We start from the raw sequence: 24,951 nt of genomic DNA on the forward strand, positions 1-24,951 counted from the left end.
AAAAGGCTCAATAGTTGAAGGTGTGCATTAGCTAAGCAGTGTCCGCAGCAAAAGATTATTGTCCGGAATTATGTCACATGATATAATTTATTCACGTGTTATAATACAAATAAGGAGCTTATGCTTAAGATCATTCCCGTACCATGCAATAATTTCTTGTCACATACAACCCAATCAGTAGTGGCCTTTCGGCAGTGTACGTCCCCAATGGCGACACGAGCTGACACGCAAGGACAAGGATAGCAAAGGGAATTGCTGGCAAATCCTCCAAAGCAATAAATAAAGAGCACCCCACAAAGAAATGCATGCGTACAATGTGTCCACCCTTGGAGCCGCATGTAACATATCAAGTCAACAGTAATCTGCTCACTCAGTTAATGACGAAAAAAGCCAAATGCCATTCAAATTAATCCTCAAAAGCATCAAGTCTAACCTCTTGAAAAACAAGGCTCCCCTCAACTCAGTTGCAAAATGTGAAGGAACGAAAATAAATATCCAGCAATCAAAAGAAGAAAATGGGCGAGTAAACCTGTGTCGGAGATAAGTTATCCCGTGTCCTTACCCCTGCTAGGACCGATATGTAATATTAATTTATTTCTCAGGAAAATATTCTACTCTTCCTCTTTTTCCTCTACCAGTATCCGCTTGCACGCTTCGTAGCACATAAAAGAAATCCCTGCCGCAGGCACCAACTTCATGCAGCTCGGGCCTAGCCCTTTGTATAAACCCTCAACCCCCTGCTTCTCAAGTATACTGGTGAGGGCGTGAAGCATATTTCTATGTTGTGTTCCATTCACGGCTCCCGCCTGCATGTGCTTGCGTGCCACCTCAAGTGGGAATGTCGCAGTACTTGAAATAGCACCGGCTGCTGATCCAATTAAAAGGGTTTCAATGTTGCCGATCTTCTCCTGCTTGAGAAACTTGCGATAGGCTTTCCGTAATGTATCATAAGCATAGTAATTGGTGGCAGCATATGGAATTACTCCAATAAGACTAGGGGCAAGACCTCTGTAGAGTTCTGCCGGTCCCTCTTCTCGCACTATTTTTAAGAATGCATCCAGAAGACCGTCATAAGCGTCTCTCTGCAAATATAATGACATAGTTATGTGATTGCTACAGCCATACTTGAGATAGGCACACACTTCTGCTAATCGTTACGTACCTGAATGGTTAGCCGCGTCTTAATTAACTCAAGAGGGTATGTGCAAATTGTTGAGCTCACTCCAGCACAAGCACCTGCAATTAACGAGGCAGGAATTGGAAGTATGGGCTCCTCTCCAGGTTTTGGTGACAGTTGCTTGTTAACCGTATCATAAGCAAACAGCTGCCAAAAAAGAAAAAGGTAGCAGAAATTCAAATACAAAACCAATTAAACATGCAGAATTGAAATCTTTAAATCTTTGTAATGAAAATCATATTCATGCAGGGAAGTTCCAACTGATTTTCTCGCCAAATTTGCGTTAACATAACATGTACACACAATACAACAGCTATAGTACATTGAACAGGGTGCCTTAAATATTATAGTGCTTTTCCTCAATGATCAAATGGAGAACTGATTAGCACGTTAGATCAACAAATTGCCCCAGCATTTCCCATTCTATAACTACTGAAGAGCACCATGCAACGAATTCAATTCCTCCAATTCACACAAGGTTCCTCCTTGAAGTTCTGCATAAAGTAGTTTAACATACCTTGCAGAATGCAGATCATTTGACTAGAATGAAAAGCACAAACACGTGCAACTAAAAGCTACATCATACTACATGATTGACAGTGAGAAAACAACTCTGAAAAAAGACCAGTGATCCCATAGAAAAAACATCATGATACCTTGTGGAACCCAAAGGCCAAGCTTTTCGGATTAAATCAGAAATGTTCTCAATTATTAATTTCACCGACTGCTCAATGCTTATGGGACGCCCTTGATATGTTCAGAGAAACTAAATGCCACATGAATAAGTATGAAACTTGACTTGCTCCTAGTTTCAACAAACAAAGGGAAACCAGCAGAACCCATATTACATCAAAAAGAACTTGACACTAATGCATTAGTTACACCTAAAACAGAACAAATCAAATCACTGACAAGATAAGCACACAAAAGTAAATATGAAACAAGTTGAAGATACCAGACATGTCATTCACCTAAAACAAGTTAATACGAAAGAAATCTTCCTACCTCTATCGCCTTGCTCGGTGCAACCCGAATCACATTGACTAGATTTCCCCTAAACAACCCCTTCCACCCATCAATTTTCATTATATCATTGAAGACCTCAGTAGTAGATTTCCCACAATTCCCAACCATCAAATGAGTCCTTATCGTCTCCAATGGCGCCACAGCCGTCCGTGAAATTGCCCCGGCTACTGCACCACTTATTAGCCTCCTCAGTGAAGGGTTAGCAATCTTAATCTTCAATTTAAGTCCGCCCTTCTTATTCTTCACCACCTCTTTCTCTTCCCCAACCCCAAAACTCTTAATCCCCTCCACATACTTCATGTACTGCTCGGCATACGGAAGCTTCACGGCCCCGCCATCACGTCGTGGATTGGGAGGGTCCGGCGAGACCCCGAAGCCCATCCCCACTTGGCTAACGCTTGCAAATAAGCCTCCGGGATGGCAACCCCCCTCTTCGGGACTCCATTGAAATCCCAAATTTCCCAAATTGCAAACAGATAGAAACCCATCACTCCTATCATCGAAAACTTGGATTTGCTTCCTACCCATTGATCAAAACCTAATGTAAAACGCTTTCTTCTATGGCTTAGTGACAGACACTCGCATTATCTGCCACGGTTTCAAGCGGATTCACAGTGCTTGAGAGGCAAAGATTCGACTTTTAGCAAATGGGTAATCGAAGAATCCATTTTTATTAGATGAGTGAGAGGAACAAACAGAAGATGGGGATACAGAATTTGGGTTTTGTTCTGATTCGGAAAAGGAGGCGATAAAAACGAAAGGGGGAGGAGGAGTGAGAGAGGATGAGAAAAATAAGGGGAGAGGGAGAGAGAGAGAGAGAGAGAGAGAGAGAGAGGAGAGGTAGGTGGGAATTGGATTCTCTCTCTGCTTCTCTCACACACAGTCGCTGCCCCCTCTCTCTATTTCTTTGTGGGGAATAGGAATGGTTTGGTGGGGTGGTGGCTCTTGAGGTGGGTGATGGATGGGGAAGGGGAAACGGAAAAGGGAGTTAGGTTTTGCGTCCAGGTTCCTAAGGCTAATTCTCTCACTTGTGCAAGCAAAGGTCGCGTTTGGGTTGCTCGAGGATTGACTCACATTTTTCCTTTTTGGTTTATTAAAATGATAAATACTAAGCAGATTCAGTGAGACTAAAATTCTATTACTTTACAATTTAACGTCATTTTATTTATAAATATTATAAGATGCATAAAAAAATATATGAAGTGTTAGAGAGTTCATATTCATATAGTGTTCTACTTTTTGAAAAGTCTACTTAACATTTATCTTTTATAAATAGGCATGATTTGTAGATTTTTTATAATTATAAAATACTTTTGCTCATAATCATTTTTTTACTAAAATCGTTTTCATTAAAATAGTTATGAAATTTTATTAGAAAACCTGTTTTCTAAAAGAGTACTAAGTGCTAGTTGAAAAAGCTTCTAGCACGTGCTTCTTCGAAAATCGGGTACTATAACTATAACAATAAAACCATTTCTGATTTTTGAAGTTTTCGTAGATTTACACCTAAAATTGTTTCACTTTTTCAAAATTCACCATGACCTTTTATTTCAGTCAAATACCTCTATATACACCTTATTTGGATCCTCGTCAGATCCCTCCCTGGGGATACTAAAGATCAACGCATACAGGCTGTTGATCAAAAAACGTGCGACCATAGTTTTTTTCTTTTTTATATTTTTCACGCAAAATAAGATTATTTTACTTTTAAAAAATATAAAAACATTAAATTGTAGCCGCACGATTTTTTATTAACGGTTTGTGTGCTTTGATCTTAGGATCCCCAGAGAGGAGATCCAGAAGGGATCCAATTCCTTCATCAATTACCTTCTCACTGTTCTATTACTCAATATTTTTTTTTTGTTGACGAATTCTATCAGTGTTTTATTATAGCAACTCATCTAATTGCAGAATAATCACGTTTTTACCCTATTAAGTGGTTCACGTATGGTCCAAGTGATATGGATGACGTTTTTATCCTATTAAGTGGTTTATTTGTTGTCCAAGTGATGTGGAGGGGAAAATGAGTGAAAATTATGAAAAATCTGATGATGGTATGGCAATTGGATATTTGTAAGAGTTTAACGGGATGATTGGCTAAAATAAAAGTCTAGGGTGGAAATGAACATGACTTACAAGTTTATGGAGTAAATAGACGAAAATGTCTAAGTTTGTCTAGCATACACAGTCAAAATGTATTTTGATGGTTAGAAAGCAATTTCATCCTTACCAAAAGCAAATCCCAAGTGATTTTAGTGTCCTATCCCTACCTCACAATTCTACCACCCCCAATTCACTCCACATGAGAAGGACTTGCATCCTCCAGATGACGTCATGGCATTCCAAATCAATAACACATCACCACATGTTTTTAAATTTTAAACATAGCGTAACATGATTGGTTTGTAATATTGTCACTGTAACGTCTTAGTTTGATGTATGATCTTCCTCACTCACACACTTAACCGCACTTGATTATGAGTGTTGTGAATTGATTTCAGATGTACTTGAATAAATATTTTCTCATATATAAAATTTTGAATCCGAATCTCCCCTTTTCGTTGCCAAACCAACATGTCATAAACCTACTTCTTGATGTCCAATGAACAAGTTGAACTAACCCGACATTGAATTGTTTGGTTCTCATCAGCTTGTTTACCAGAATATGTGATCACCCAATTTGAATCGAACTATTTGATAGTGATCCGTTTAGATGACGGATTGATTTTTGTTTTTGACATAATTAATTGAAGGAAAAATGTGAGACACAAGTTAAGAGAATTAAGTAATAATTTTTTTTACGATAATTATGAATTATACTAATTGCTGTATCTGGTTTTTTCAAAAGCGAATTGTTATTAGCATTCCAAAAATCTCATTCTACACTTCTCACAAGTGTACTTTTATTTATAATTATAAAAAGTTTGGAGTGCCAAATGAAATTTTTGGAGTGCTAATAGCAATTGTCTTTCGAAAACCTGCACAAGGTTGGATGCAAAATGGGAATATTGACAAGCTAGCTTTAATGGTGATTTTTGCTACACTTTTTGAGAAATCTAATTTCTTTCAGCATATATCACTCGTCACTTGAAACTTTCCAAAACCTAAATTAGAAATAAAAATTGTATTTGTGTGAGGATATGATGAGAAAAGAATGAAACAATCAAAACAAGGTCGTTTTGAGTTGTTTACATGGGGAGTTTGATGGTGGGAAAGAGCTTCAAACTCTCGATTTAACCCTTTTTAATGTTTCTCCACAACAATGTATATCTTAACTCCATAAATTTATATTTAAAACTGCAATTTGATTTAAATATGGCCATAGTTTAGAGCTGCCAAATAGAGGAGCAAGTGAAGAGAGAACCAGGACTACAATTTGTCCCACATCGGCTATAAACAGCTAAACACAAAGCTTTATATACCTTGAGCAAAGAGCACCAATCGCCGAGCTAATTAACGCAAGCTTATAACCCAAGTGGGGGCATCAAAGTGTTGGAACGCTGGTCTGGTCTCAGCTGGTCGGGTCTGTCGTGGCTCTATTCTGGCCCGCCCGCTCCAAGCCGGGAGTTGAGCCGTGTGGATTGGGCGAAGGCTCAGGCTTCACGGTTCCTAGAGCGGAGGGCACCGCGTAAGGCTGGCTTCACAGAGCAACGATCACCTCCCGCCCTTGGCAGTGGAAGGATAACGGGTCGGTGCCACCCGGATCCATCATGCCCCGCTGGACCGTTCCAATTGAACCAACGCTTTTTGTATTTTTTTGCTTTCTTTACCGTAAATCTCTGTTTTAATTCGAATGCTTTTGTGGCGTATACCAAAATCCCAAATCATCTGACTCATTTAAACATCTGTGGTGCTGATTTTGGTGGTGCCGGCGACGCATTGCCGGAGCAGTGGTGGTGCAACAAAACTCGGAAAAAATGTTGACTTCGCTGAAAACATAGTTGGCGCAAATGCAATCGTCTTCCTTTTCGACAATGGCATTACAGCAATCTTGTTGAATGGCCGGTTATCGAGTCCGATAAGATACACAAATCTCATCGTAACAAGTAGCAGAAGCAGTGTGGTAAGCTCCAAGGAACTTTTCAAGCTTAGGATGGGGGGAGAGAGCCGGTGTTTTGGGTGGAGCAGGAGAGCTGGAATCGGAAGCAGCCAAGCGTTGTGTCAGTGCTTAAACAAAAGAGAAGGAAAAACACAGCAAGCACTCCTCCTTTCATCATCTTTGCTAAATTTGATGAATCACAAGTGAAATATAAGTGAGTTGAGTTGCATGGTGAATGTCAAAACTTAAATTGATAATTATCAACATTTAAATGAGATTGATTTGATTGTATCGATCCAATTAGTTGATCGGCGTTAGTCTCATCTCCTCCAGAAGCAAAATCCAAGTGTTTTAGTGTCCTTACCCAACCTACAGCCGCATCACCCCACTCGCTCCCACACCAGGTAGTTCTAATGGTGCTTCCTTTTCTCAACACTGAGTAATCTTATTATTTTTAATTTCTTGCAGGAACTTTAATCCATATACATGATCACTTGAAATTTTACCCTTAAATAAAAAGAAATGGGAAGATAATTGTGTGAGAGTATGCAGAATCTAAACTTTAGGAACACCACTTGTCGTTTTGAGTTTTTTTCTTTTGGGAGTTTTAATTGTCGATTCATCCCTTTTTTAATGTTTGTCCACAACAACGTAAATCTCAAACTCCCGAAGTTGCGATTGAGAAATACAATTTGATTAAATGTGGCCAAAATTTTGAGTTGCCAAAGTACAAGTTAAGAGAGAACCACAACAACTACAACTTGTCTCACATCGACAATCAGCAGCTATAAACAACGCTTTATATGTTGTGCACAAGCCGCACATCCCGTCGAGCTTAGCAACGCAAGCTTGTAACCCGAGTGGGGACATTAAGGTGTTGGGACGCTGGTTCTGTCTTAAGCCGGCCGGGTCCGATGTGGCTCTTTTCTGGCCCGCCCATTCCAAGCTGGGAGTTGGGCCGTGGAGCTTGGGCGAAGGCCTGGGCTCCCTGGTTCCTAGAGTGGAGAGCACCGCGTAAGGCTGGCTTCACAGAGCAACGATCATTTCCCGCTCTCGGCGGTGGAAGGATAACAGGTCGGTGCCACTTGGATCCATCATGGCCCGCTAGGCAGTCCCGATTGAACCAACACGTTTTTTTTATGCTATTTCAACTTTTCGTTATTTTTAATTAAGGGCCTCCGGGTGCCATGGCCAATATCTTATAATGGGTTTTTCTTCTTTTTATTTTTTTTATAACAAATGATATTATCTACACTAAAGAGGTTGTGTTAAGCCTCACAATGATCTTGCAATAACTTGGTTAAAATTCGTCTATGATGATAATCGAATATAAGAGATCTCACTTACAAGTGAAGACATATCATTAGATTGTAGTACTAAGTGACAATGTTTTTTTTTTTCTTTCCCAAATGAATGATTTCAAACTTTGAGTGCATAGTGGTATACATATGTGGTTAAAAATAAGAAAATTTAATTTTAAACTTTGTAACTTACACGCAAAAAAGGGATTAAGAATATCCTTAGAGACTTTGTTCCGGCTTAAGTGGCTTGGCACAATTTCAACTTCGTCCAATGGTGGCGCGGAATTTGTATCAAAGATTACCATTTATCTTATTTTTGTTTGACGGAAAAACTTAAAACATATTGTCTTGTGTTGGCTTGCGGACTCGAATTCAATCTTTCGTGCATCAACTATTTGACGAAAATGTAGATGAATACGAATTTATAGAGTACATTCTATATTTTGACAAAACGGTAATTTAAACTACTCTAATCTATGGAGGAATTAGGTCAGTGTACTGGGTCATATATGATAATGTCTATCCCAAGTTGTTCCAAACTTTGGACATTGAAATCCCTTGCTTTTGTGTGCACAATGAGGAAGGGAGGCCTGGAGAAAACAGTAGGATTGGAAACGCAAACTTGATCTGGAAACCAAAAGAGATTGCTGCAATCTTTCATATGAGGATGAGGATCTCCAAAGCATAATTGTATCGGTAGCTCCGGAAATCACTAAAGGATAGATTTTAATCAAATGGTCAAAAGTTGTATAACTACTACTTTTAAATTTGTTGAATTCCAACCTATCTAAGCTGTCATCAATTGTCGAGACTAGATGACAGATGTTGGTTAGATCAGTTAGTTAAGCCAGTGGCACTCAAGTTCGAATTAGATCGGTTAGTTAAGCCAGTGTGCTCACTGCACTCAAGTTCGATTTCTTTTTCTCATAAATTAGAGTTGTTTAAAATATCATTATGTTAATTAAAAAAGAAAGTTTGACAGTATGCTGTAATTAGCGGGTTTGGTCACTTCTATCATGTTCATACACAGTGCCTAGTTTGGCTTGGATTTTCTCTTCTATATACATGAAGTAAAAAAAATCAACTAGTTCTTAGCCTAAGGTACATTGATCCCTTCTAAACGTTGAAGTCTCAGGTTCAAATTTTCCATGCTTCCATTGATGAAAAAAGGGTACCAAAAATAGTTCACAATTAAATGATTTATAAAAAAATTTGCGTTCACAAGACTGATTGTTGGTACATTTCAGAGTCACTATCACCTTCTAACGTCGGCATTTGCAAAAGCAAATTTAAATTAGTAAAGTGCTTCTGACATGTTTTTTTTCTTTCTTTTAAAAAGCAGGAATTAACTTGGCTGCTAAATTGTTAACTTGGCTGCTGAACAATTCAACAGCCAGCTTATACTCAATTTCATGTAAACACGTATTTAAGTTTTGATTTTTTTAATTAAAATTTGAACACGTGTTCACATAAAATTAGGTATAAGCAAGAATAGCTGCTAATTGTTGAGCAGCCAAGTCTTGTTCTAAAAAGCAGCATTCACATTACTTTCGTGTTTCGTCCAAAAAAAACTTTACTTTCATGTGATGTTTTTTACTTTATGTCATGAGACTTCGTAATTAGCTCATATTTTCCGAGGTAGTTAATACCCTTTTCTGAAAGAACCCCATGACAGCTTTAAAAGGCTGAGAGGAATAAGGACTCATATGCAACCCCTGGGCATGCCAATGACACTTTTGACATCCTGAGAGATGCATGCAAGTATCCTTACTCTAGAAGATGTTGAACTGTTTGACTTGATTTTTCAACCTGCGAATGATTCTTACTCCATCGCAGAACAGTTTTTTAGCAGTTGAACATTTTTAAATCTAGAGAGAGAGAGAGAGAGAGAGAGAGAGAGAGAGAGAGAGCGAGGAGCTCCAATGCCTTTATATATAGCCATGCCCAAAACGAATGTATATGTTTTCTAACTTAGTTGTGAACATGAGGCTCTTAGTCATGTCAATAGTGTTAAGCTTATTCTGCAGAGACGTAAGGCTAGTCTCTGGTGATATCGGCACTGCAACTTCCTACGGTCCTCCTTACATACGTGAGCAAACAACATATTAATTCAACGCAATGAAGATAAAGATATCCAATATGTTATGTCATCAAAGATTGTGAATTAGAACTACATACACATTTATTTATGATTTTGATTAACAATTTGACAACGTAACATGTCTGATACTTTGCTAAAAACATATAGTTTAGGTTATATATGCTCTATTTCTTAACTGGTCTATTATGAATGACAATTCATTTTTCTTAATGCCATTGTAATTGTTGTGCAGCTACAAAGTGCTTTGGGAGTAGGCAAGACCAATTCCCTCCGGGGAACCTGTTTGTGGCGGTGAGTGAAGGATTGTGGGACAATGGTGCTGCGTGTGGAAGGCGATATAGACTGAGGTGCCTGAGTGGACGTAATAAACCCTGCAAGGGTGGTGCTACGGTGGACGTGAAGGTGGTTGATCTTTGCAAAAAATCACCTTGCCCTTCTACAGTAGCAATGTCAACTGATGCTTTTGCAGCGATCTCACACTCTCCTTCTACACGAATCAACGTCGAATATGTCCAGTAAATATCTCTACAAACTTTACACTCTCTTATAGTTCTACTATTCATTTTCCTTATATATACATACATATATATACACACACACATACACTAATATTTATGTCGATGGTTTGATCTTCAGGATATGAAATCACCTGAACCAGATATATGATGACCACGTACAGCTGAGGATATTATCAATTATACTGGCTTTGTAGTTCATCTTGAACTCAAGTTTATAATGATAAGAGAAACATTGTAATATTAATTTGATACTACCTTTTCTTAGTTTGTCCATTAGTCTTCAATAAAATGATATGCAGAGTTATTATTATTATTTTTATTATTATTTTTTATCATACATCCACATCCCAATTAAAACAAAAATAACATTACTTATGTCACGTTTACTAATCATAATGGAAACCACGCTCCCGATTAGTTTTTGTACTATGCTTATAAATAGGAAAATGATAACAACACTTTTCGTACATATCCTTTTTTTTTCTTGGGGATGAGACTAGACTATACTTGAAGATGCAAAATCTAATACACGACATAGCCACGGATACTAGTAATACACCACATAATTAATGGAGATTGCTCTCTAGATCATCCAATTAATTTTGAATTGGATGATCTAGTTCTGTTCTACTCAATTATTTTGTAGCCCTTAAACGTGTTTCATTTAGCACCTAATCAACCGTACTTATCCATCTTGCCCATGACAGTCACTATGCAGTATTGACTTCCTTTCTTACATACAAGGTAGATGTCACGGTAATAATATTTCAAGTCAATTATGCATTATTATGTGTTATAACTTTTTTATATAAACAGTGTATGATTACTTAAGATACATCCAAAGTAACATCCATTGGAAGAAAGAAGGAAAAGGTTTGGCTAGTAGCTAAAGGCTTTACTTGGAAAGGGGCAACCCGGTCCTCTATTGCATCCCCTGTCGTATCTGTGTAAACAGTTCGTTGTTTCTGGATTGATTTGTTTTCTCCACTTTGAGCCATGAGCGGAATGTATCTATTTTAGCCACGAGTGGAATGTATCTATTTTAGCCACATGCACCTTATCGAAATGGAACCTCCACTGAGTCAAAAGACAAAACAGTGGTCCTAAACAAAACGGAATGTGCATGGTTTTGTAGGCTTGTAGCCCTTTTTCAACAAGCTAGGCGTCTTATTAGGAATTTAGGACTCAAACAACTGTATCATAATTGATGAGTGGGATGATGTGTGGTGTATTATCATGTCCACTACTGCAACTAAGAACTATCTGATCAATTTTACACATAGTTTTTTACATCTCTGCTTCTGGTATATGGCCACTAATTAATCAACTTTTGGATGCATGCTACATTTTCACGAATGCTTGAATTAATTATGTAATTTCACAAGACTCGGTCCTCTTACTAAATGTATTCGATAATACACAAAATTTTCTCACACGATCCCAACTTCCAAATATTCCTCATCATGCTTGTGTTGAGTCGGGCCAGCTCAAATGGTTGTACTTAAGATAGAAAGTAGTAAACTTTGTTTCCAATATCATCCAAGGAAAGAACCCCTATTCACTACAAGAATCAAGCAGTTCTAACCATAATTTAAATAAACAGCATTTTCTGCAAGTCGGCAATACTTAATTGCCTTTAATTTAAATAAGCAGTTCTAACCATATAAGTGGCTCCATATATACATTTAATTACCTTACAGAAGCGCTTCAGGTTCTCAATAGCAGTACTTTCTGCAAGTCGGCAATACTCGTCAATTGAGTATGCAGAGCACCCATTAGCTAGCACGCAAAAAGCAGATGTGAGCTTCTGATGAGGTGATAGACCTTGTCGGCTTACGGCATCTAGCCTCCTTGCAAAGTAATGGTCATGATTGACAACTGCGTTCAAGATGCTTTCAAAAAGCTCTCTCCTTATCCGAAACCGCCTCCGAAAATCATGAGCAGGAAATCTCGGACACTCGATGAAATAATCTTTCATCATTATGTCATGACACTCTTCTCTGTCACGCTGCACATATGAATGCCCCGTGACAGAACCACAATGGCTAGATTCGCCATGGTGCTCAGATTGCATAAACGAGTTGACAAGTTCAACTTCGGCGTTGAACAATTCTGCATCCTCAATCTCGATCCTTGCTTGGTATTGTGCCATCTGCATTGCCATGCTATGCCTTCTTCTATCACCCATTGATGAGACATTGAGGATTTTTAGGAAACAAAAACTCTTTGAAAGTTGAAAGATTGGTGAATATAGAGGATGTTTGAGGGTTGAAAGGTTGTGTGATCAACAAACATTGGACATATGTTTATATAAAGGATGATTGATGAAAGTTGAACGGTTGGTGAAAGTTGAAAGTTTGGTGTTGAACGGTTGGTGAATTGAAAGTTAGCCCAAGGTTGAAAGATTGGTGAAAGTTGAAGTCTTGCTTGTGGAAAATTTAGTGATTTTTCAATATTTATCTGAATTTAAATTTTTTTAGATTAAAATGTTCATAAAATTAATTTACAATAGTCTACATATTTATTTATTTTTTAAAAAATTTAATTTAAGAAAAAAAATAGTCTAATTTCATTCTTTAATAATTCCGAACTAAAAGTTTAGGCTATAACGGTTGGAGTAGAAAAACTATTTCTGGGCTACAAGCTAAATTTTTCGGGTTAAAATATTTGACTTTTAGCCCAACCATTGGAGATGGTCTAAAGGAAGATGAATTATTCTATTAAAAGAGGTGGGAGGATTGAGCTAGACCGCACAATAGGTCAACTACTAAGTATTGAACTCAACACATATAATACTTTATCGTCATTTGTGTGAGTCAAATATGAAACTTTTCTTTACTAGTAAAAAAAAAATACCGTTAGATTGTAGTACTATTTAATAGTATCTATTCCTTATTTAGCCGCCAAACAATTAAATAATGGAGGCAAATCACGATTAAAGGCTTGAGATTAACTTCAAGTCATCAGATTCAGAGAATCATGATTTCACCAATTTAAAAGATAGAAAATGTGTTTATCGACTTCAAAAGTAAGTGGCATGGTGGTTATCTCGCGAGGATCAATAATCTCATGCTATCCAAAACAATAATTTATTTATTTTATTATTTTCTTATAGACTGCGAGGTCAAAGAGTCAAAGATGATACCAACTGAAAGAGTAGCAACCAAAATTTCTTTTTCGCATCTACTTTACGTACACCTCATTCCTTATGCAAGCAAAACCATGTGATTCTGATCAATTTCCCTTCTGCTTTGGTTTCTTGTGCTAGAGTTTTCAAGGAATTTGTATTCACAAAATAGCGTGCTTGTTAGAGACTAACAAATATTTTATAATTAGTAACAACGTAATTTTTACAAAAACAATATATATTTTGACACTAATTTATAAAAAAGAGAATTCAAACTTAGTTGCAATGAATTTGTTATAAAAAAATAAAAAAAATAAAAAAAAACTTTGTTGCAATGAATTATTTTCAGAAGCTATGTCCTTGTTTCGCTAGTTTGTTTGTTTTGTTGAAGATTTGTAGCTATTTTTTGTTATTGTTATTCCAAAAATGTCATTTACATTGCACCATTCACGTAGAAATCCATCGCCGTGCTTGAAATTGCAGATAATGAATGAAAAATCATAAAATGTACAGGAAGGAGCAACATTGGTACAACAATTCTACGGCTTAGTACGACGACTGCCGCTGTATGTTCCGTGAAGATATATTTTCAAATCCTCGGCGTTGTTTCTGGAAATAAGGATGAAGACTATGGACTCCCTCTAGACATACCGGTATCTGCATTTCAATCAAGCATGACACCTACACAGATAATTCATCCTCAGTGCACAGGAAGACCAAACCCTTACGAGTGGAAAAGAGAAAGCAATCGGAAACAAGTGTACTAGAGAAACAGGACACCACTTACTGCTGGACGGAAAGCAAACATCTCTTCTTGACCAGATAGCTGGGATATTATACCGGTTGGGGCACCTCCAGAACTCACATTACCTTCTGCTAAAACATCGCGGCGAAGTTTTGAACCTTCCGTCTCTGTTTCAAACTGTTATGATATGAATGATTTCCTTCCCATTTGGTAGCATGGTGATCGTTGACTATCAACGTTTTATTCTTTCCTTTTGTAAAAATATTTACTTAGCTGATTTGTAGGAATTACGGGATGTGATTGTATCCTTACAGTTTGTATAAGAACTCTAGCCTAGCTTGTATATTTCAATGAATCAATACATTCTATTTTTAAGATGGTACCAGAGAGTCCAAGATCCTAGGATTTTTTTTGTTTCCTTGGTTTCTCTTAGTTCCTTTTTCTTCGGTTTTTCTTGTGAGCAAAGTTGTCTTTTTTTGCCATGGGAGACTCCAAGTCGGTTGAGGTGTTGAACGATCCCTCAAGCCCTTTCTATATTCATCACTCTGATAATCCAGGGATGCATCTTGTTTCCACTCCACTTACTGGAAACAATTATAGCACATGGTCTCGTTCAATGCGTATTGCCCTTAGCGCAAAGAACAAATTTGGTTTTGTTGATGGGTCTGTGAAGAAGCTGTCAGACAACAAAGCAACTGAAGCTGCTCTTTGGCAGTGCTGTAATGACATGGGTCTCATGTGGATTTTAAATTCTGTGAGTTCTGGGTTATCAAACAGTGTGGTTTGTGCAGAAACTGCACATGCTGTTTAGGAGGACCTCAAGACTCGTTTTTCGCAAGACAACGTCCCGCAAATTTTTGAGATTCAGCGTGACATTGCACGCCTCACTCAAAATCAGATGTCTATGTCTGACTATTATTCCCAATTGAAGGGTTTATGGAATGAATTATCTTCTTACGGCAGCCATAAAAACTGCTCATGTGGTGCCATGGAAGACCGTAACGAGAAAGAGGAGCAGAATAAGGTTATGCAATTTTTAATGGGGCTTGATGATTCATATGCAACAATGAGAGGTCAGATTCTGCTTGTAAAGCCATTACCTTTAGTGCTCAAAGTTTTTTCAATGGTTAACCAAGAGGAGAAGCAACGTGGAATTGCAGCCATCCCACAACCAAGTGTGGAAGGAGCAGCCATGGCAGTTCAAGGTGGTCGAGGTAATCAACACAGTCGTGGTAGCCAAGGGAATCGCAAGCCGCTACATTGTGATTATTGTGACATGGACCATCACACCAGGGAGACTTGCTACCAGCTTCATGGATATCCCGAGGACCATCGTCTCTATAAAACAGGGGGAGCATTTGGTATGTCGCCTTCACAAGTCTTTGTATGGATTAAAGCAGGCCTTTCGGCAGTGGTTTTTTAAGTTTTCTGAGGCTATTTGTGCAGCTGGGTATACACAGTCCAAAGCCGATTATTCCCTTTTTACAAGAAAAGTTGGCAAACCATTCACAGCTCTCCTTATTTATGTTGATGATATCTTGATCACTGGTAATGACATGACGGCTATTGGTTCTCTTAAATCTTTTTTGAATAAACGCTTCCGCATCAAAGATTTAGGAGCCCTTTAACATTTTTTAGGAATAGAGATTGCCCGTTCAAAAAAGGGGATCTTTATTTCTCAAAGAAAATATTTATTGGACATTTTGAAATATGTGGGTCTTTTGGGAGCACGATCAGCTAGCTTCCCTATGGAACAAAATTTGAAGCTACTTCCTAATGATGGAGATTTGCTTCACGATCCATCCATGTATCGAAGATTGATAGGACGTTTGATATATTTAACTATTACTAGACCCGATATTACTTTTGTAGTGAACACGTTGAGTCGTTTCATGCAACATCCTTACAAGCCTCACTATGATGCAGCTTTACGTGTTTTGAGATATTTGAATAACACTCCAAGTCAAGTTATTTTGTTTTCCTCACAAAGTTTGTTACGATTGAAGGCTTTTTGTGATGCCGATTGGGCAGGGTGTCCGGTGACTTGACATTCTACTACCAGATATTGTGTTTTCCTTGGAGATTCTTTAATTTCATGGAAAAGCAAAAAGCAGAAGACTGTCTCATTATCTTCTGCAGAAGCAGAGTACCGTTCAATGGCTGCTACCTGTTGTGAGCTCACTTGGTTACAAAGTCTTTTATGTGATTTACGTATTAAAGATATAGGCCCAGCTATTTTACACTGTGATAACCAAGCGGCTCTTCACATTGCCGCTAATCCTGTTTTTCATGAGCGGACACGCCATATAGAGATTGACTGTCATTTTGTTCGAGATAAAATTCAAGAAGGAAAGGTAGTCACCAAATTTGTTCCATCTTCAAGGCAAGTTGCAGACATATTCACGTAGCCTTTAGGAAAAGAACAGTTCCGTTTTTTGTTGAGCAAGTTAGCGATTTTTGACATTCACTCGCCAACTTGAGGGGGAGTGTTATGATATGAATGATTTCCTTCCCATTTGGTAGCATGGTGATCGTTGACTATCAACGTTTTATTCTTTCCTTTTGTAAAAATATTTACTTAGCTGATTTGTAGGAATTACAGGATGTGATTGTATCTTTACAGTTTGTATAAGAACTCTAGCCTAGCTTGTATATTTCAATGAATCAATACAGAAGATTATTCATACTGTCATTCTATTTTTAAGACAAGCTGGAAACTAAAAGCAACAATTGCACATGCTCTCAATATCATTTGTTTAAGAATTAGACCGAAATGTTACCAGCCATAACATTACTAAAAAATAACCTTTAACAGAAGTGAACACTCACCTCTCCAAATCAAAAGGAGCACCCTCTTCAGTTCCTTGAAATAATTCATCAATAGAAGATGCTGCCGAAAAAAATAGACGACAATGCAGCTGTGTTTCTCCTCCTACTCACTATCATTCGAACGGTCTGCTCCATTATCTCTATTACTTGATCAATCAGCAGTAAATGTCTCCTCTCCGTCTAGTCGTTTATCTTTTTGATCAACTCTCTCTGTATAGTCTTTCAAAGAGCAATCTGTATTGAGAGACTGAGTAATGTTTGTATGTACATGCGTACGTGCGATGATGAGTAAGATCCCTGTAATTTTTCCATGAAAGTGTGCTGTGATGTGTGCATTGTAAGAGTGATTGAACATTGAAGTAGTGAATTGAGTGCTTCTTCTGTTGGTTTCCTATTTTTTGTACTTGATTATCTCATACTCCCTATCCCTAACCTTGTGTGTGTTTCAACGAGGAATTCTTGACGTTGCATAGTAGAACTCATTAAAGCCCGATTCTCATCATCGAGGTCGATAAAAGAAATCAACGAAGCACAAACAGACAGAACTTTGAAGATGAACTTATTTCCTTTCAATAGTCAGGAACTATCAACGGCACTGAGCTGGAACAACCTGTTCTTCCTGAATATCTTGAGTCTTAAGGAACTTCATCTCCGTTTCTAAGAGCATGTTTGGTATTCTATTTAGAAACTTGGACTTGAAAATTTTGATTTGTTCAAAGAACATAGTTCTAACTACAATTCATAAGACTCAAAAATTCATTTGGTATGAGAACTTGAAACTTATTTTTAGATCACTATCAAATATTCTAAGACAACTCCGCCATGTAAGTTTATCTTACATTGCCGGTCCCAAGCCCGGATAAAGGAGGAGGGGGAGGGCGTCAGGTAGTCGACAGCCGGCACTCCATGATCACGTCGAATCCTTATGAAAATGAATCCAGAACGAAATCGCGCTAAAGCTAGGGCGTCACCCGTAAGTGGCGCGCTGTGTGGCCCGAGCACAGTGATAAGTGAGCAAGGGTCGCTGTATCTCCATCAGCACCCGGATGCAGTGTTAAATGAGTAAGGGGGCTATAGAAACTTCTTTTCGAACGACTCCACTCAAAGTTGTTTGGGAGCATATGCTCCTATCAACTTTACACGGGACACACAAAAGAAGTACTTTGATCCTATTAGACGGGGAAGGGTGAAGAAGCTAGGACAGAAGGGTAGAGTTCAAGAGAGCAAAATGCGTTTAGGAACGTAGAATATAGGAACCTTGACGGGAAAATCTATGGAAGTAGTAGAAGTTATGGTGAGGAGAAGGATAAATATTATGTGCCTACAAGAAACTAAGTGGGTTGGTCGTAAGGCAAAGGATCTAGAAAACTCAGGGGTTTAAACTATGGTATTCGGGCACAAATAGAACGAGAAACGGTGTTGGCATCATCGTGGACAAGACCTTGACACAAGATGTTGTAGATGTCAAGAGGGTAGGAGATAGAATCATAGCAATCAAGATTGTAATAGGACAAGAACTTATCAATGTGATTAGTGCGTACGCACCTCAAGTAGGGTTGGATACGAGTTCGAAGGAGAAATTTTGGGAAAACCTTGGAGACTTGGTGCAAGGAATTGCTCAGACGGAGAAGTTATTTATAGGAGGAGATTTAAATGGACACGTGGGCAGGGAGACAGGCAACTATGGAGGTTTTCATGGTGGCCATGGTTTTGGGGAGAGAAACGAGGATGGGGAAGCTATCTTGGATTTTGCAATGGCATATGATCTCTTCTTAGCCAACACCTTTTTTAAGAAGAGAGAAGAACATGTGATCACCTACAAGAGTGGGTCGTAAAAAACACAAATAGATTTTCTTCTAATGAGGAAAGGGGATCGTATAACTTGTAAGGATTGCAAAGTTATACCAGGAGAGAGCGTGGCTAATCAACATCGCTTGTTGGTGATGGATATACATATCAAAAGAGTGAGAAAAAAGAACAAGACTTGGAAGTGCCCAAGGACTAGATGGTGGAATCTAAAAGAAGAAAAACAAGCCATTTTCAAAGAGAAAGTAATCACCCACTGTGTGTGGGATAGAGAGGGGGAAGCTAACCAACTGTGGGATTCCATGGCTAGTTGTATCCGAAAAGTAGCAAAAGAGGTATTAGGAGAGTCCAAGGGCTTTGCCCCACACCAAAAGGAATCTTGGTGGTGGAATGAGGAGGTACAAACAAAGGTGAAGGCTAAGAAGGAATGTTGTAAAGCCTTATACAAGGATAGGATCGATGAAAATGGTGAAAGGTATAGAAAAGCGAAGCAAGAGGCGAAGAAAGCTGTGAGAGAAGCTAAGTTAGCGGCTTATGACGATATGTATAAGCGACTAGATACCAAAGAAGGAGAGTTGGATATCTATAAACTAGCTAGAGCAAGGGAAAAGAAGACAAGAGACCTAAACCAAGTGAGGTGCATCAAGGATGAGGATGGAAATGTTCTTGCTACAGAGAACGCGGTTAAAGATAGATGGAAAGGTTATTTTCATAATCTTTTCAATGAAGGACATGAAAGGAGTGCTTCTTTAGGGGAGTTGAGTAACTCAGAAGAGTGTAGAAACTACTCTTTTTATCGTAGAATCCGGAAGGAAGAAGTGGTTGTAGCTTTGAAGAAGATGAAGCATAGAAAAGCAGTAGGCCCAGACGATATACCAATCGAAGTGTGGAAAGTTTTGGGAGAGACATGTATAACATGGCTCACTGACCTTTTTAATAGGATTTTGAAAACGAAGAAGATGCCAAATGAGTGGCGAATGAGCACTTTGGTGCCTATCTACAAGAATAAGGGCGATGTACAAAATTGCATGAACTATAGGGGTATTAAGCTAATGAGTCATACAATGAAGCTCTGGGAGATAGTCATTGAGCATATATTGAGGCAAGAAACACGGGTTTCGGACAACCAATTCGGGTTCATGCCAGGTCGCTCACCATGGAGGCAATCTATCTCTTACGAAGATTGATGGAAAGATATAGAGATGGGAAAAAGGATTTACACATGGTCTTTATAGATTTGGAAAAAGCGTACGATAGGGTCCCAAGAGACATTCTTTGGAGGATTTTAGAGAAGAAAGGAGTACGAGTAGCATATATCCAAGCTATACAGGATATGTACGAAGGAGCAAAGACTGCCGTAAGAACTCATGAAGGACAAACCGAAAGCTTTCCCATAACTGTAGGATTACATCAAGGCTCATCCTTAAGTCCTTAGCTTTTTGCGTTGGTAATGGATGAGTTAACAGGACATATTCAAGATGATATTCCTTGGTGTATGCTTTTCGCAGACGATATAGTGTTGATAGATGAAACTCAGGAAGGGGTAAATGCAAAGCTTAACCTTTGGAGAGAAGTGTTGGAATCTAAAGGTCTTCGCCTAAGCCGATCAAAGACAGAATATATGGAGTGCAAGTTCAGTGCAAATGGAGGCCAAAACGAGTTAGGGGTGAGGATCGGAGATCAAGAAATACCAAAGAGCGACCGTTTTCGTTACCTAGGATCTATCTTGCAAAAGAACGGAGAATTAGATGGAGATCTCAACCATAGAATACAAGCTGGATGGATGAAGTGGAAGAGTGCATCCGGCGTGTTGTGTGACCGTCGTATGCCACTGAAGCTCAAGGGAAAATTTTATAGGACGGCAATAAGGCCGGCGATGCTGTATGGCACAGAATGTTGGGCGGTGAAGCATCAACACGTACACAAAATGGGTGTAGCGGAGATGAGGATGCTTCGTTGGATGTGTGGGCACACGAGAAAGGATAAGATTAGGAATGAGGATATCCGGGGTAAAGTAGGAGTAGCCGAAATTGAAGGAAAGATGAGAGAAAATCGGTTACGTGGTTTGGACATGTGCAAAGAAGGCCTACTGACGCTCCGATTAGAAGATGCGACTATGGGACAGAGGTTCAGGGTCGAAGGGGTAGAGGAAGACCTAGGAAAACTTTGGAAGAGACCCTAAGAAAAGACTTAGAGTACTTGGATCTAACGGAGGACATGACACAGGACAGAACACAATGGCGTTCTAAGATTCATATAGCCGATCCCACTCAGTGACGTGGATTTTCCAAGTCTCCAACCGAGAAGTTTTCCTCACTCGGGAAATTAAGGGAACACTACCTCAACCTACATGCTCCACTCACAAAGCTTCAACAAAAGAAAATTCAAAGAACTTAGCGAAGAAGGCTTTGGTGTATTTAACACAATACGTTGAAATGAAGGAAAGCTTATTTATTGATATCCCCGATAAGTTACAAATATGTACATATACTTGAGTCAAAATAAACAAACAAGAGGGAGCCTTCACAAAGGTGGCTTAGGAGAAGTCTCAGCAGTCGGTAGAGCCCCAGAAAGAGAAGGCACCAGAGGGGGATCATTTGGAGCCTCAGTACTGGACAAAACCCTAGAAGGAGGAGGCATCAGAGGTTGATCATTTAGAGCTTCATTACGCGGTACAGCCTCAGAAGACGAAGGCAATAAATGCCTTTGGAACAAACCCACAAATCTCTGATGATCAAGTAAAACCTGACCATCAGATTCCTTCATCTGGTCAAGCTTCCTCTTCATGTTTGTAGCATAGTCATGTGCGAGTCGGTGCAACTGTTTATTCTCATGCTTGAGCCCTCTAATCTCCTGTTTGAGACTCATCACTTCAGCCGCCAATGATTCAACTTGGCGGGTTCGAGCAAATAGGCGTTGGGCCATATTAGACACAGAACCTGCACACTGAACACTGAGAGCCAGAGAATCCTTAACAGCCAACTCATCAGACCGTTTGGAAAGTAGTCTGGTATCTTTGGGAGTGAGAAGGTTCCTGGCCACTACCGCAGCAGTCATATCATTCTTCATCACGGAATCCCCAACGGTAAGAGGACCAGTAGGGGAGACGAATGATGGGCGCCATATGTTGTCTGGAGAAGGCGGGGCTGCCTCTTCAACAAGGTTCAAGTCAAAACGACGGTCGGAGGGGCCAGACATTTTCAAAGGTGTTAAAGAGAGAAGAGGTCGGACAAATCAAGATCTTAGAAGTGCAAGAATGGAGCTTCTACTAATGGATATTCAAGTATGCTTTGGAACTTAATGTCAGCCCCTATAAAAATCTGCACTCGACGAAGCTTCAGAAATCGAAGAGGCGTTTGCTTTCTCAAAAGCTGGGCTGCTCAGAGACCACGAGGGTTGATCTCAGAAATCGAAGAGGCGTTTGCTTTCTCAAAAGCTGGGCTGCTCAAAGACCACGAAGGCCGATCTCAGAAATCGAAGAGGCTTGCTTTCTCAAAAGCTGGGCTGCTCAGAGACCACGAGGGCCAATCTCAGAATTCGAAGAGGCACCTACTTTTCCAGCCTTGTCAGCACCTGTCACACGCACACTCAGCTTTGCGGAAATTATGGGCATTCTGTCGAAGATTTCTGGCGAAATAGAAAGCACATGAATCGTACTGTTCAATCACCCACTTCCCACACGCAACAGTAACTCATGGGTACCACATATAACTTTGCTAAAGTTCTCTGACAAAGTTGAGACACGTGAAGCTTGCAGCTCCCGCTACATCGCTCTGACCAAGAAGGGTAAAAGAATTGCAAAGAAACAACACTAACAAAGTTTAGACACATAAATTTTGAAGGTCTAGCTACCATATTATTACCCACAAGGGTAAAGGAACAGTACCACTGCTGGATAATTGGAAAGTCCCGGTGTGTCAACCTCTGTGCTTCGTGGCAAGGTAGACTAGCAAACATGCCCAACCTTTACTCACATTCGAGAAAACACGCCCAACAGGATTGCTTGCTCCAAAATCGAAGAGGCACCGCCCTCCGAATCTCGAGAGCCAGACTCCCAACATGATTACTTTCTCAAAAATCGAAGAGAGGGTAAAGGAACAGTACCACTGCTGGATAATTGGAAAGTCCCTGTGTGTCAACCTTTGTGCTTCGTGGCAAGGTAGACTAGCAAACATGCCCAACCTTTACTCACATTCGAGAAAACACTCCCAACAAGATTGCTTGCTCCAAAATCGAAGAGGCACCGCCCTCCGAATCTCGAGAGCCAGACTCCCAACATGATTACTTTCTCAAAAATCGAAGAGAGGGTAAAGGAACAGTACCACTGCTGGATAATTGGAAAGTCCCTGTGTGTCAACCTCTGTGCTTCGTGGCAAGGTAGACTAGCAAACATGCCCAACCTTTACTCACATTCGAGAAAACACTCCCAACAAGATTGCTTGCTCCAAAATCGAAGAGGCACCGCCCTCCGAATCTCGAGAGCCAGACTCCCAACATGATTACTTTCTCAAAAATCGAAAAGGCACCGCTCTCCGAATCTCGAGAGCCAGACTCCCAGCAGGATTGCTTTCTCAAAAATCGAAGAGGCATCGTTCTCCGAATCTCGAGAGCCAGATCCCCGACAGGATTGCTTGTTCGAAAACCGAAGAGGCACCACTTTCCCAACTTCAAGAGTTGGATCTCCTTGGATAAAGCTTGTCTATAATCTTCACACGCAACATCAGCTTTCCAGATACCACAGACCACTTTTTCAAAGTGCTCTGACAGAGTTAAAACATGTGAAGCTGGCAGCTCCCACTACCGTGCTATGACCAAGCAGGGTAAAGGAATAGCATTATTACTTGATGTTAGGGAGACTCCTATATATGTCGACCTCCATCCCTAACGGACAGGCAGACCTGCAAAAATGCTCAACCCTTTCTCTTATCTGAGAGGGCACTCCCAACGAAGCCTTTCGAAATATTCAGGTTTCTTTCCCCCCGATAATACCTCTGTAAACAAGCTATACTAGAGCAAGAATATCTCATATCATCAGGGTTAAAAGCAAGAGTATCCCATATCATGCTTTTTCCCTGTCTTTTCCTTTGGCCTTGTTCTTACCTGCAAGACAAGGAGAAAGAGAGCAATCAGTCAGCACTTGGAATCAAGCTTCCAGCCAGGAACTGACTGCCTGGAACCCCTTACCTGATTACTTACCTGGCATTGCTCTCAAGTACTCATCTTTAACATCTTATGCTCCCAGGGAAGATACCGCATCTGCCTGAGGAACAGATAGGGCAAGTGAGAAGGATACAAGGAAGCATGTGGAGACAAGCGTAACAGCACACGTGCCGATACATCCACTACTCTGTCAAAAGCAAAAGTATCCCATATCAGCAGGGTCGAAAGTACTCTAGATTTGATGGACTTGTTTTGACCCTCAAATTCTTCAGTCGGCCTTATACTCTGGAGGAAACCAGAAAACCCTCCAGCCCGGTTCAAGAATAAGCCTGTGGAAAGTTACTTCTTCAAAAGCAAAAGTATCCCATATCATCTCTTCTCATTTTTCTTCTCTTTATCCTTCATGCTGCCTGCAAGATAGGGAGAATGTGAACAATCAGCCGGAGCTCTGATTGCTTACCTTGTCTGTCACCTCTTTCAGCAGATCCCCTAGCCCGGCGACTTGGGGAACTCCTACTACATGGTTTGTATCGCGCTTGACCAAGCCTGAAACTACAAGTAAGCTTCAAATGAAATTGATACATTACCTTGTGCATCTCCACCAGTTACAGATACCACCCCTGGATGGAGGAAAAGTACTTCCAGAGAAGATGCCACATCTACCTATGAGACAGATAAGGCAAGTCAAGACGATACCACACTCCGGTACTTAGAAGTTTCGTGGTTACGAGATCATTCTCCCACAATATTTCCTAATGTCATATGTACTAAATCATTCACTTGTACTCACTAAAGGAGAGCTTGAACCTATGTACTTGTGTAAACCCTTCACAATTAATGAGAACTCCTCTATTCCGTGGACGTAGCCAATCTGGGTGAACCACGTACATCTTGTGTTTGCTTTCCTATCTCTATCCATTTATATACTTATCCACACTAATGACCGGAGCAATCTAGCGAAGATCACAAAAAGTGACCGTTTTCGCTACCTAGGATCTATCTTGCAAGAGAACGGAGAATTAGATGGAGATCTCAACCATAGAATACAAGCTGGATGGATGAAGTGTAAGAGTGCATCCGGCGTGTTGTGTGACCGTCGTAGGCCACTGAAGCTCAAGGGAA

The 24,951-nt window shown here is 39.8% G+C and overlaps 3 protein-coding genes and 1 long non-coding RNA gene across 4 annotated transcripts; 2 read left to right on the top strand and 2 right to left on the bottom strand.

The window, feature by feature from the left end:
* Positions 1-55: 55 nt before the first annotated feature.
* LOC103456189 (adenine nucleotide transporter BT1, chloroplastic/mitochondrial-like) lies at positions 56-3,270 on the bottom strand. Its single transcript, XM_008395845.4, has 3 exons — positions 2,183-3,270; positions 1,163-1,324; positions 56-1,082 (listed from the first exon to the last, which is right to left on the bottom strand). Exons 1-3 carry the CDS (start codon positions 2,729-2,731, stop codon positions 612-614), a joined length of 1,182 nt encoding a protein of 393 aa, XP_008394067.2. The 5' UTR covers positions 2,732-3,270; the 3' UTR covers positions 56-611.
* Positions 3,271-9,245: 5,975 nt separating this feature from the next.
* LOC103456188 (uncharacterized) lies at positions 9,246-10,472 on the top strand. The gene is made up of 3 exons (XR_011575945.1): positions 9,246-9,632; positions 9,877-10,159; positions 10,281-10,472. It is a non-coding gene; the product is annotated as an uncharacterized lncRNA (long non-coding RNA).
* Positions 10,473-11,173: 701 nt separating this feature from the next.
* LOC103400247 (uncharacterized) lies at positions 11,174-12,350 on the bottom strand. The gene is made up of 2 exons (XM_008338902.2): positions 11,856-12,350; positions 11,174-11,239 (listed from the first exon to the last, which is right to left on the bottom strand). Exons 1-2 carry the CDS (start codon positions 12,348-12,350, stop codon positions 11,174-11,176), a joined length of 561 nt encoding a protein of 186 aa, XP_008337124.2.
* A 2,165-nt stretch (positions 12,351-14,515) lies between these two features.
* Positions 14,516-15,662, top strand: LOC139191663 (uncharacterized). The gene is made up of 3 exons (XM_070812653.1): positions 14,516-14,815; positions 14,903-15,395; positions 15,481-15,662. Exons 1-3 carry the CDS (start codon positions 14,516-14,518, stop codon positions 15,660-15,662), a joined length of 975 nt encoding a protein of 324 aa, XP_070668754.1.
* The last annotated feature ends 9,289 nt before the right edge of the window (positions 15,663-24,951 follow it).

This window comes from Malus domestica, chromosome 15 (assembly GCF_042453785.1).
Source record: "Malus domestica chromosome 15, GDT2T_hap1".
NCBI classification, from domain to species: Eukaryota; Viridiplantae; Streptophyta; class Magnoliopsida; order Rosales; family Rosaceae; genus Malus; species Malus domestica.

Bases quoted from the DNA above. Each gene is read 5' to 3' on its own strand.
- LOC103400247 (XM_008338902.2), bottom strand. From the start codon at position 12,350: ATGGGTGATAGAAGAAGGCATAGCATGGCAATGCAGATGGCACAATAC. The intron at 11,240-11,855 runs GTAATTAAATGT...CTTTTGACTCAG, and splicing joins ACCTGAAGCGCTTCTGTAAG to TGGAGGTTCCATTTCGATAA.
- LOC139191663 (XM_070812653.1), top strand. From the start codon at position 14,516: ATGGGAGACTCCAAGTCGGTTGAGGTGTTGAACGATCCCTCAAGCCCT. The intron at 14,816-14,902 runs GTTTGTGCAGAA...TTTGAGATTCAG, and splicing joins CTGGGTTATCAAACAGTGTG to CGTGACATTGCACGCCTCAC. The intron at 15,396-15,480 runs GTATGTCGCCTT...CTATTTGTGCAG, and splicing joins TAAAACAGGGGGAGCATTTG to CTGGGTATACACAGTCCAAA.
- LOC103456189 (XM_008395845.4), bottom strand. From the start codon at position 2,731: ATGGGTAGGAAGCAAATCCAAGTTTTCGATGATAGGAGTGATGGGTTT. The intron at 1,325-2,182 runs GTAGGAAGATTT...CTTTTTTGGCAG, and splicing joins CACCGAGCAAGGCGATAGAG to CTGTTTGCTTATGATACGGT. The intron at 1,083-1,162 runs GTACGTAACGAT...TTATATTTGCAG, and splicing joins AGACGCGGCTAACCATTCAG to AGAGACGCTTATGACGGTCT.